Source organism: Dreissena polymorpha, chromosome 3, assembly GCF_020536995.1.
Source record: "Dreissena polymorpha isolate Duluth1 chromosome 3, UMN_Dpol_1.0, whole genome shotgun sequence".
NCBI lineage: Eukaryota > Metazoa > Mollusca > Bivalvia > Myida > Dreissenidae > Dreissena > Dreissena polymorpha.
Window position 1 is genome coordinate 88,273,491 of NC_068357.1, and position 13,642 is coordinate 88,287,132.

The 13,642-nt window shown below is 35.0% G+C and overlaps 1 protein-coding gene across 1 annotated transcript in view; it reads left to right on the forward strand.

The window, feature by feature from the left end:
- Nucleotides 1-10,814, forward strand: part of LOC127875161 (sulfide:quinone oxidoreductase, mitochondrial-like) — a 32,355-nt gene extending 21,541 nt beyond the window's left edge. The window contains exons 8-10 of the mRNA XM_052420019.1: nucleotides 2,174-2,241; nucleotides 5,662-5,840; nucleotides 10,016-10,814. Coding sequence (XP_052275979.1) covers nucleotides 2,174-2,241; nucleotides 5,662-5,840; nucleotides 10,016-10,076 — 308 coding nt within the window. The 3' untranslated portion in view covers nucleotides 10,077-10,814. The remainder of the gene's footprint in view (nucleotides 1-2,173; nucleotides 2,242-5,661; nucleotides 5,841-10,015) is intronic.
- Nucleotides 10,815-13,642: the final 2,828 nt, after the last annotated feature.

Genomic DNA, 13,642 nt, shown 5'->3' on the forward strand with positions numbered 1-13,642 from the left:
TTTAAGATCATCTCACAAATTACCACCACACCCTCACACTATACCCCCCCCCCCCAACCCCACCCCACCCCCCAATTTTTTTTTTTTTTGAAACTGTTAAAAAACACAAATATTTATTTTTATTATTTTATGTTTGAAATAACGTCCAACCATCGCACCCAAGAATCCCCCCCCCCCACTCCACCCCTCCCTCCTTTGTGATTGAAAATGAGAGTCCCTTCACCTTTAAAAAGAAAATAGATGAGCGGTCTGCACCCGCAAGGCGGTGCTCTTGTTTAACATTCAGCATGGTGTCCTCTCTCTTCTTTAAGTAGTTTTCATCCGATCTTCACCAAACTTGGTCAGAAGTTTAATCTAGATGATCTGAAGGCCAAGTTCGAACATGGGCCATGCCAGATCAAAAACTAGGTCACAGGGTCACTTAGTACGTTTTACACATTGAGCATGGTGTCCACTCTCTATTTCAAGTAGTTTAAATCCGATCTTCACCACACTTGGTCAGAAGTTGTAACTAGATGATGTGTAGGTCAAGTTCGAACATGGGCCATGCCGGGTAAAAAACTAGGTCACGGGGTCACTTAGTGTGTTTTAAACCTCACCATGTTGTCCGCTCTCTAATTCAAGTAGTTTTTATCCAATCTTCACCAAAATTGGTCAGAAGTTGTATCTTGATAATGTCTAGGGCAAGTTTGAATATGGGTCATGCCGGGTCAAAAACAAGGTCACGGGGTCACTTAGTGCGTTTTAAACATCACAATGTTGTCCGCTCTCTAATTCGAGTAGTTTTCATCCAACCTTCACCAAACTTAGTAAGAAGTTGTATCTAGATGATGTCTAGGTCAAGTTTGAATATGGGTCATGCCGGGCCAAAAATTTGGTCACGGGGTATCTTAGTGCGTTTTAAACCTCACCATGTTGTCCGCTCTCAAATTCAAGTAGTTTTCATCCAATCCTCACCAAACTTTGTCACAAGTTTTATCTAAATAATCTCTATGACAAGTTTGAACATGGGCCATTCTGGGCCGTAAACTAGGTCACGGGGTGACTTAGTGCGTTTTTTAACATTCAGCATGGTGTCCACTCTCTAATTCAAGTAGTTTTCATCCAATCCTCACCAAACTTTGTCACAAGTTTTATGGAGATGATCTTAAGGCCAAGTTAGAACATGGGCCTTTCTGGGTCAAAAACTAGGTCAAGGAGTCACTTAGTGCGTTTTAAAAATTGAGCATGGTGTCCGCTGTTTTTTGTGAAGACGACATGCAAAATATTATGTGTCTTAATTTGGAATGTGGGGTTATTCGTCACGTCTTTGACAAAGCTCTAGTTTATTATTATAATTACATTTTTGAGGGAATATATTGGAGTTACTCTTTTGGTCTGTCAGTTGGTTTTGTGTGGTAATTTCTTTTCGTTATTTCTGTTTGTTGATTTTGTTCATAAAGGGTATTTTGTAGAAAATAATCACAAAACTGGATTGATCAGTTTTATCCTCCTTGAAAGCAGAGGGATGTTGTTTTGGCCTTGTCAGTCCGTGTGTGATATAGATATCAATAAGTGGAAGTGCTATGCTAAAGACAAAAATCCATATGCTGTCTTATATAAGAGTTATTGCCCTTTGTTGTTTGTGTAAGAAGTAACTTTTCAGGGCTTTATCTTGGATATGATAGAAGAGTTTTACATGAAACTTCATGGGTGTATAGATATCAATAAGGAGAAGTTCCATGCTCAAGAACCATAATCCTACACTTTCCTTAATCAAATAAGTGTTGTTTTTGTTATTTTAGTATGATGTATTTGTTCAGGGCTTTATCTCAGATATGATACAAGATTTCAAAAAGAAACTTTGTGGGTGTATAAATATTAATACGAAAAAGTGCCATGCACAAGAAGCACAACCTTATAATTTCATAAATCAGAGTAATTGCCCTTTGTTGTTTATGTATGATGTAACTTTATAGGACTATATCTCAGATACGATACTTGATTCCAAAATGAAACTTCATGAGTTTATAGATTCTACCATACATCAAGGATTTGCACGCATCCATAAGAAATTTATTTGGTTGGGGATATCAATTCAACAAATTTGCTTGTTTTATTTGCAATCTACTAAATTAACGAGTCTGCGCATTTAAAAAAAGCAAAATCTGCAATGTATTTTACAATATTTCAGCTCCACAGACAAAGATAGTGATGACGGGAATAAGTGAAATGATGGCTGGCAAGCCCTTGTCAAGCAAGGTATTTATTGGGTATATAAAAGATAAAATTCAGATGGCACTTGCGTAATGGGTATTGCAACTGAGGTTTGCAAGGTTAGACCCCTGTGTGGGTAGCATATACAAAATCTTCCCAGAGTCACCAAGTAGTGATTTTCAAACTTGAGTGTGTCTATAAGCCAAAGTCTTTCCATGCAATCATGAAAAAAATAATTGGTTTCAACCAGAGCAAGGTTTAAACTAAAGCAATTTCAAACTAAAGCAAGGCTTAAACTAAAGCAAGGTTTAAACTAAAGCAAGATTTAAACTAAAGCAAGATCAAACTAAAGAAAGGTTTAAACTAAAGCAAGATTTAAACTAAAGCAAGGTTTATCAAACAGGTCATCTCTATCTCATATCTCAGAAGAATCACTTCTTTACCATTTTCAGAGTGTCATTGACTTATGTGGATTACTGAGCTGTTAGCATCATTTTGAGTGCAGCAATCACATGCAGTAAAATGTCTTCATTTTGTTTTTATCATTTAATCTTTTTTGTTGAGGAGAGTTGAGCAAAGCTCGATACAGCAGTCAGTATAGTTGAGTGTATATGCGTGCGTTTGTGAGTTCTAGCTTGTCTGCACTGTAACTTGCACAGATTATAAAAGTATCATTCATCATGCAATTTTAAATTAGCTTACACAATGATCACCAATGAAGAGAGGGCTTGTCAAGTGTGAAACTTTTATCACTTCTTCAAAGGTCAAGGTCACACTTAGAGGTCAACAGTCAAATTGGCCATGAAAAAGCTTTTCCGCACTTTTACTTTGTCATTCTTCCTGAAAATTAAAATAATTTACCTCAGATGACTACCACGAGGAGACAGCTTGTGTTTACCGGTATATACCTGTCTCCCTACCAGAAAGGTGAAGTACACAACTAGTGGTAGAGGGCTAAATTTAGCCATAAACAGCTTGTCCTGACTATAACTTCATCACTCATAATGCAATTGTAAAATGAATTACAATTTTTTTTTTCACCAAGTGGATAAGGTGTGTCAATTCTTGGGCAATGGTCTCATATATCAAGCATTTTATGGTTAAGCTTGTTAAATACATGTAATAAATAGGACCTTTGCCAATAGACCAGTTTCACAATACGAACACTGTTGCTATTTTTAGATATCACGTGACGAGTCGAATCTCAGAACGAGGCGGAACGTGACAACTTTCTTTTCCTATGTTATGCGAATGGTGGAGAATATCGAGCAGTTGACTTTATGTTTTACATTCGGGACGGTTATAACATTATTACAGTATGTGTTAAGTCAATAAATTGATAAATACTTCTTAAATAAACATTATAACAACCATAATAATAATTCAACTACATACTATCTAGTACAATAAGAAAATATTTTTAAATTTTATCTCATCTTTATACAAATACGTATAACCCATTAACACATCAGAGTAAAGGTGGTCTGAAGACCTAACATCGATAATTGCTCAAAACAAAGATATATATATATAAGCCGCATAATAAAAAGTATTATATGATTATAATTCTCAAACGTATGGGTGTGTTGGTGTGCGCTATTTTTCATGAACTGTCGAACTTGTAAGCGTTGAATCAACCATAAAACAAAGCACTATAAACGTGAAGTACTTGACACTATTTAAATTGTATGTTAATTTTCTTTTACATTAAATAAAATTTATTTAACAGTGTATGACAATATTGAAGAATCATTATATACAAGTGAAGCACACGGACGTGGTGGAAATTGAACTGTCCAAACATGTATACTGTCAGATAACAGAGTGAGACTAGCGGCTGCTCGACAGATGTTACGTAATATTGATCTCGTTTTCGTTGCGCTAATACTAATTCAGTATTGACAAACTGTAAACGATGAAAAGAGACAATATGGTTTACCACTTAATTTCAGTAATGGTGATATCAATCTCATGAAACATGTGCACGAACACAACCGTGTGTGAACAAAGAAAACAATGACAATTAGTAATGTATGCTTTGAGAATATGATCAGGTTCGTGTTGTTTCATAAATATCCTTTGGAAATGCAGCGCGGCAAATTTTTATTTATAAGTGCATACATTATAAGATAAACACATGTCCATTTATGAATTGTTTGATGTATGTTTATCATGATATGTTTTTAGCTAATTATTTGTTTACCAACACAATACACAGATGGTATATACCATTATGTTTTTTTCGCAAAGTGTTTCATATTCGAGGCGTACAATATCAGATCGGTGTCAGACGACAATATTATAAATTCGTAGCATTCAATAAAAACATCACCTGTTTCAAGTAATTGTTTCCAATGATGAGCAGACACGCATGTGCTACAATGCTCTTATGTTACATAGGACATTTTTAGATTTCTATATGATATATCATATAACTGTTATGCAACATATGTGTATAGATTATTGGGATGTCGCATTATATCAAATATCACCAACAAATTGTCTATATATAATTGAATGTTTGTATTGTATCATTTGTAATTGAGACTAAAATAAAGAATAAATCTTCATGTCTTACTCTTCATTACGATGGTTTTTCACAAAAAGCCTCTTCGATTCCTTTCTTAGGCATACCATCATAATTATAAGTTTAATAAAGAACAACATATCAACTTCTTATGCGGTCCCAATTGTTTTATTCCGTTCAGTTTTGTATCACTTATTCTAGTAAATGTACATAAGGAACGAATGTAATGGTAATTTTTACAAAATCTTATACATCTTATTATAGCAACAGTTGAGTATTTGACTTTTAATAACTCTAAGAAATGACAATGCAATACCACTACCACGAGAAGACACGATGGTATCATAAATTATGTGGAAATGACCAGACATACGCAACATTTGGTTTATGACCCCTTGTTGTTATTTAGTATGTGTCGGCACAGTATCTGATGATAACGAGATTATGGGTTTGTGCTGAACACAGGGACAATTAAACAACAGATATACGAATAAACAAGATTATTGATAGATCTTTGATTAAACACCGCGATAAAAAGGCTCAAACTAACAGTGTCAAAATTTGTGCAAACATGCGAATAAAAACAAGTTCTTTAATCAAGAAAATGTATACAATGTATTGACACCTAAAATGGAAAGTAGATATTTACTGACGATGTCATCTTGTGTTGACAATATCGTAACGTCAAAAGCGTGATGGGTTGAAATTAGATGCGGCATTGCGTGGTATTATAAACGGCATCACGTTCCGCCTCGTTCTGGAATTCTGCGAGTCACGTGACTTCGCGCTTTTATCGATTTTGGCTTATTGTGAAAAGGGTCTATTGGCATTACTACACATTGCCAATGGCATCTCATTTTTCCTGTGAAGAACTGCAATTGATCTAATCATTAAAGAAAGTTGTGTTGCTCCTTCAAACTTTATACTTTGATTTTCAGTACAATGGCTACACATCTTGCCCACTGATCACAGACTACAACCACTGCATTCTGGCGGAGTTTGGTTTCAATGGGAGCATCCTGGAGACGTTCCCTGTCGAGCAGGGAAAAGAACGGCAGACCATGTTCTATCTCAAGAAGTACATTATGCCTCAGATCTACTGGAATATGATGACCAAGTTTGTCAATGTTTTACAGTTTCAGAAGATAACTATTGAAGTTTGTTATAAACCTAAAAAATATAGGGGGTCTAATATAATTACATCCGCCTGTCTGTCTGTCGAAACAAACTTCTCAGACAAAATACTCCTACACTTTTAAATATCCATAATTCAAACTTGCATTCATTGTTCTTTTTGACATCAAGTTTTGCATGTGAAAGTTTAAACCTTTCTCTTTACCGGAGTATTTACTAATATGTACTAAAACACATGACAGGGTGCATGTTATGATATACACAATAAGCAAAATTAGGCTAACATAAGAGGGGGATGGGTCATAGGGAGTCTGGAGTTGATGAGTGCATGGCCAACTGTTCAATTTTTCTATAAACAAAATGGTAAATATGTGTACATGTACTAAACAATGTATAGACTTAAAATAGTTTTATTTCTTCCTTTCTAAAATCAGCTATAAGACAACATTTTCATTCAAAAAAATATTCCATTCATCTTTCTAATCATCATCAATATCATCATCATCAAAATCAAGTCAATGAAAAAGAATCATTATCATGATTCATTGTTTACACAATGCGCGTTGTATGGCCCCAATGCACTTAAGATGGGAACAGTTGTGAATCAGTTATGCGTGAATAACTCCCATGTCACTATAAATCGATAATTTAATCGGTTTATTGCAGTTTTATGGCTTTGAATACCTACCGCACGAATAATTGACATGACGCCATTTCAGTGATCGCTCCGCCCACTCAATCACGTGGCTCAGCGGGAAGAAAACCTAGACAAGCTAACACCAAAATGGCTTCTTTGCCTATAGACTGCATATAGATTTACGCGATATTCCGGATGATTTTATGGACTTGTTTAACACCATATTACACTTGTAAAGGGGTTGATGCCATTTAGTTATTCTGCAAATGCAAAAAAATATACGATTAAAGAGAACATCAGCTATTTATAACGGGTAAATCGGTACATTAAACACGCTCTCAAACGCTTGCGCGCTTACCGAAATCGAACCCGTTATTACGTGTAATGGTGGTATTTGCAATAAATTAACACTTCACTGGTATTTACCCGTGTTATAAACAAAATTATTACCGAAACATTCCCCCCTACCCGTGTATTTGACACGAAATAGCGCTTTATAACTGGGAATTCGGTGAAGTTTTACGCGCTTTCTTACGCCGGGTGGGTACCTCAATCCCACATGTTATTGCGTATAAAAGTGATATTAATCATATTAAACATTGCTTATGGGACATTTATCAATCACTATAATTTAAAGCGCAAAAACAACACAGTAAGTTTGGACATTGTCTGATATAAAATTAGCGTTGTACGAAATGGAATACGATCAGGCTATTATAAATTAATAAGGCTACCAATATCAGACGCTCGCGACTTCCCCGACGTTACCGCATTTATTGGTAAACTAATATCAGTGATAATAACTCTTTTACAATAGCATGTATCGATACGTCTTTATTAAAATAATAACAAAATGGTTTTCACTTGTTTCTGACACACACAGAAACGCGATTTTGAACGGGGATTTCGTAAAGTTACACGAATTGGGTACCAAAATTCTCAATTATTTTACATGCACACGTGACATAATACATACTAAATAATGCTTAATTATTGCTTATATGACATTTCAAGTTTGTGAAATAAATTAATGTTCTATAAAGGGGATCTCGGTAATTCTTGAAGCTTCCACTCGCTCTTGTCAAGACGCATTGCCGCGTTGGAAATGGTATAAATTTAATTCATCTAAATTATCTTTCAGAGTTGCATTAACCCTTTTACACCGTTTTTGCCGTATTTCATTTCCGTTTTTTAATCCGAACAAAATAAACGAAACTCGTTTAAAAATGAGATCTAGGCATTCGAGCTCCTAGTGTGGATTAAAAGCGTTCATTGGTGATACCACATGAGTGCAAATGTGTGATACCGTTAATAAGATAATATAAAATAACATGTATGATGTCAATTAAGTGCATTACTATCAGAGTAATAAAACACAGCATGAATTAGGCTTCATGCTGGGTTTTATTTCTCTTTAAGTAATGCAGATGAAACTCGCTTCTGACCTAGTAACTGATAAAACTATTTTTAAAAAAGTGAAATATTATGTGATAATCAGATCGATAATATTAACTATTTAAATCTGCTAGTATATCCGATAAAAATATATTATATTTGTCTTTGACAGTGTTGACGTTCAGTTGTTCGTGGTGACGACCGCATGTATTTATACATCTCCTACACTTCTCAAGATCTCTTTTCGGCTTTGGAAACGATATAATATAAATTAAATGTCACCAACTAATCTTTAAGGATATCGATTGTCCGAGTTACATAATCCCATTGACACCGTTTAACCATTTTTAATCGCTTTTTTAAGAGGATAACAAAAGAAACTCGTTGGAATAAAAGTGAACCTAAACATGTAGCTTGTCTAGAAAATGGCGGACAGGTCGTTGCTAACGAGTGCGCCCGATTAAGCGATCGCTGATTGGTGGATCAATTCTAGTGGGCGGAGCGATCATAGATAAGGCGTCATGTCAATTGGTCCCGACAGTGATCTCCTTCACGATAAAATCATGGCCAGTTACTTAAGAGACTGATAATAGCAACCGGGTGTTATTGATAATAGGAATACTGCAAAAACCATTTTGATAAAAGGCAAACCACTACATAATCCATTAAAAAAAAAAAAAAAAAAAAGCATCTAGTCACATTAAGGTCTCATTGGCCATCGTGCTATGATGTATAATATGACCTTATTTTCTCCCCTGAAGGGTCACAGGGGCAGGTCGATACATCTGTAGTCGAGAAGACGCTGGACGACCTGTAAATAAATCTCAAATACACACACAACCGGGTGTTATCCTCCTGGTAATCGTGCTTTTCATGCATAATATTTTAATAACGTTTTTTCACCACGTAAAGGTTTTTATTAAAATTAATATTGAATCATTGTTAATATAAAACAAATATAAATGTTTTGTTTTATTCCCAAATGAGAATAATAATTTGTAATCCGAAACACACTCCCGATTGTTTAATGTTAACGCGACGTTTACAAATTCTAGCATCGTGTATTTCCTTTGTCCCGACAAAAGCGCGCGAAAATTATGCACCAATGTACAATGTCACGCCATACCCATGGTTCGAAAGCATGCGTGTATTGTTTTTTGGATAAAAACTTAGAAGCACAGAGAACATGTAGATCAGTTGATTTCGGTTAAAAGTTTTGTTGTTCTTTTTAACTTTTAATTAGCCGATAATTGTCATAAATGTGTGCTTGAAATAGTATGAGCTACAAATAATAAATTATAAATTAAGAATCTCCTTTCCAGTAATAATAGGTGATATTCGCACGTGCGGAAATAAAAAGATCAAACGGTCGCATATTGCTTTTAACCCGATAATCCGCCGCTAATTAATTGCAATTTGCAAACTGGCTGTCAAAATGTTTATCACACATCACGCTTCAGTACTACAGAGCCTAAACCGCAGACTGGAAGTACGTATTTTTCGCCGTTGCGTCTGTGTAATTTTGCCAATGTACATGACTGACTTACTTGCGCGTGACCACTCAAATGGGGGGGGGGAATTTAACATTTGGGATGCAAAATTGCTGGCCGCTGGCCGGAGAAACGGGGTTACCGCTTAAGAGGGGTGCATTATATAGTGTTTATCGACGGTCGCGGCACAGACCGGCCGCCTACAGACAGACAGACAGACAGAATAGTTTATTAGCGTCTCATTTTTGTACATAAAACAGTACAAAATCATAATATATATATATGTACAAAACCACTCTAAAAGAGTTACGAGAGACGATAATTCTAAAAATTCTAAAAAATGTTCAACGATTATATACAACATAGAATCTTTCATATCTGTTAGAAATATAAAGAAAGATGCTTAAGGAGATTTGATTTAAAATGATAAGTGTTTTTACAATAAATACAAATTACAACTGTTAGAAATATAAAAAAGACCCTGATGAAATTCGGTTTAAAATTATTAGTTTTCTTAAAAAACACGGGGTGACCGGAAGTAGGGGTTGGACTGTAATTGAAAATTGTATTTTTGCCATTACACTTTGTCACTGTATCAGTCTGTAAATGTAGATCCATGTTAAACCTGTTTTCCAGGGGTGTTTGGAATGGCCCAGCCACCTACCGATATATCATGCACCTGGGAATGTGTTGCTAGAGAGTCCTGTGAGGACATCTAGAGATTCAAGTGAGGACATGTACGGAGTAAAGTGAGGACATGGAGAGAGTCAAGTGAGGACATGTAGAGAGTCAAGTGAGGACATCTAAACACTCCAGTTAGGTCCATTTTGACAACGTGGAGCTGCTGTGTTTAGATGACCTTTACAGGATAGTTTGTGATTGCATTGTGGACCATGTCATCAATCAGTCACCTGTTTGAAACTGTGGGGATAGATTTTACATTGAATTTGTCTTTTTGTTTTACAGAACATTGAGTTATATCCAATTGATATGATTTTTATATTATATTCAAAGATATTCCAAACCAGAAATGCAATGGAATTAATTGTGCCATAAATAGTGGCAGACTAAGTATGATGTATCTCTGCTGCTTTGTTAGTGTGCGTGTTTATTCACAATCTAGTGTTAAGGCAATTTATGCTTAGCTTAAACGTACCCATACCCATACGAGTAGCTGTACGGCCTGCAAATCATTAAATGTTTCGGCCATAGACATTAAAATTTAAACAAAAGGAATAGTTGAATAAATTAAGTGTGATCCATATGTTGGCTGGAAATTGGCCCCAGTCTTAAATCCTTTCTTCATGCGAATTTAATCCAGTTTAGGTCATATTGTCGGTCTTGTTTATGTTTATTCTATGATAACATTAAATATTAATTTATACACAATCGTGCATGTATTATGCATAAATAAATAAAATGTATACATTGTTTATATTATGATATATTGTAAGTATATTAACTTCATGCTTTAACATGCATTTGACAAAATATCCATATTTTGCAAAAATAAATAAATGCATATAATGTATATAATAAAAATATTTTGCATGAAATGAATGTAATTACAGGTCCTTATTTAGCATCCATTTTTCAAACTTGGTTTTGCGAGAGAAGTGATTAACCTGTTTGGTAAGTAAATGGAAAATCGTATTAGATAATAACGATGGAGCGTCCGCAGAGGAGCAGGACTCGTCAGTCTAAGTCAATATATTTTTACTTACCTTACGATGTTTTTCAAATATAACCTAAGTTTTGATAACTGATAACATGAAATGCTTTACGCAACCATTAAATGAAGTCTTAATTGGTAAAGAGTATGGTCTTAATGCACGCTATTTCCGGAATTGTATTATTTGTCGTAATTGTGCCTTCATATGAGCTGTAGTAAACAGTAGCCTTAAGTATTTGGCAATTGGTCACTTGCCTTGAATAACGGACCAACAAATTGTATATATTGAGAATGCAATACTGCTTCAGCAGCTGGAGTTTTACTTCTTTATATCTACTATACACTTGTAGTGATGTACCGAGCAATCGAACGGTATAAAATAACAATTGTTGTGCTTTGTTTTGTTTTATTTCTGTTAAATTAGTGATGTTCAAATAAATAAGAATATTTGACGAATTTAATATACTTTTATGCCTTATAACAATAAAGAAAGTAGGAAATTATATATAAATAAGAAAGTTTTCTTAAAAACGTTAATGCGTAAGACAGACAATAAAAATACATATAAAATAAAATTGAAAAAGTCAAGCGACAAATTAAATTGTGTGTCTGTATGTATTCATCATCTTTTACATTGTATACGTTGTGTCTACATTTAAGGTCTTGTTAAATATTCGTATATATTTAATCTCTTGCGTAAAATTGGAGTCAGAATTTATTATGCTCCCCAAAATTTTTTGGGGGAGCATATAGTCGCCGCCTCGTCTGTCAGTGCGTGTGTCTGTCCGTCCCTGCACAATTTTTGTCTGGGCTATTTCTCAGCAATTAATGACCCGAATTCAATGAAACTTTATGGGAAGTTTCACTACCAACAGGAGATGTGCATATTATCAGCCGGTTTTGGTCGGATGATTTTTCACAGAGTTATGACCCTTTGAAATTTTCCATTTACTGTACATAAAGTGCAATTCTTGTCCGGGCTATTTCTCAGCAACTAATGCCTGGAATTCAATGAAACTTTATGGGAAGCTTCACTACCAAGAGGAGATGTGCATATTATCAGCCGGTTCTCGTCGGATGATTTTTCACAGAGTTATGGCCCTTTGAAATTTTCCATTGTACATATAGTGCAATTCTTGTCCGAGCTATTTCTCAGCAACTTATTACGGGAATTCAATGAAACTTTATGGGAAGCTTCACTACCAACAGGAGATGTGCATATTATCAGCCGGTTATGGTAGGATGATTTATCACAGAGTTATGGCCCTTTGAAATTTTCTATAAACTGTACGTATAGTGCAATTCTTGTCCGGGCTATTTCTCCCCAACTACTGACTGGAATTCAATGAAGCTTTATGGGAAGCTTAACTACCTTGAGGAGATGTGCATGTTATTAGTGGGTTCTGGTTAGATGATTTATTTAGAGAGTTATGGCCCTTTGAAATTTTTAAGTTGCTAAACCATCCATCGTATTATTTTGTCCAAAGTTATGCCCCTCAAGACGTTTCCTTTTATCTGAATTTATAGTGCAATATTGTGACAAAAAAACTTTGGGGAGCATCGCCCGTCTCCGACGATTTCTTGTTGTGTTCTGTTGCGTGTAGAGTACAGTTTAAATATTCTCATATACGCGTATTACATTTATGTTATAAATGAAACTATAGGGTACATAGAGGTTTAATGAAGAATAGATCCTGTTGTTTCAATATGTTATGCTAAGCATAAGAATTATATGTAGCATTAGATTTATGTCACATTGTGAATAGTTCATTAAGAGAACAAGACCTGAAGTAGACATGTGTTGATAGTGCAATGACAACCTTTTCGATTGAACACTTATCACGAATAGACTAACACAATTATGCTCGTCATAATTTTTTTAGCCAAGTCTTACTTCAGGACCAACCGTTTGTTCCTTTCAGAAGAACTTCACAGAAAATAAGATATAAAGGCTGAACGTTCAATCGTATATTTATAGGAGAGGAACTGTAAAGCTGTTTTAACTACCCTGTGTAAGTCTTAGAATCCTCGTAATTAATCAGTCGACGTGCACGTTCTGATTTTCTAGTCGTTCATATGTTGAGTGACCAAGACTTTAAAAGTCACAGGATTGGACAACACAATCACACACTTTTTGAGTATTTGTTAATTACAGTAGCAAGAACCATTGAGATACAAGCATAGGACAGCAAAGAGATCCTAAAATGCGTATGGTAACACTAAGCTCCGAAATGCAATAAGACTATTAACAGTTAATTAAATCTTTAGGCTTCTTATGGTGGCTGATTTATTATTATATTATTATTGTCGTAATTTTGGGCGCCCCTTTTTTTGTTCAGATGTGTATCTTTCTATGCTGTTCACAAGAAAATTAAAGTATGTTATTTTGTTATTCATAAAAAGTAAAAATAAAAGCGCTGAACGCACCGAAGTTGTTCGCTATTGCATAATTTAAGACGCAACTCATTTTTTTTTCAAAATTAATCGCAAGTTTGAAATGATCACACGCCATTGAAATTTATAAAGAATGTGTCATAACGCAGGCCGGGTCGAGATTTGTGTGCACTGTTTATCATCCTATTTATTTTGTA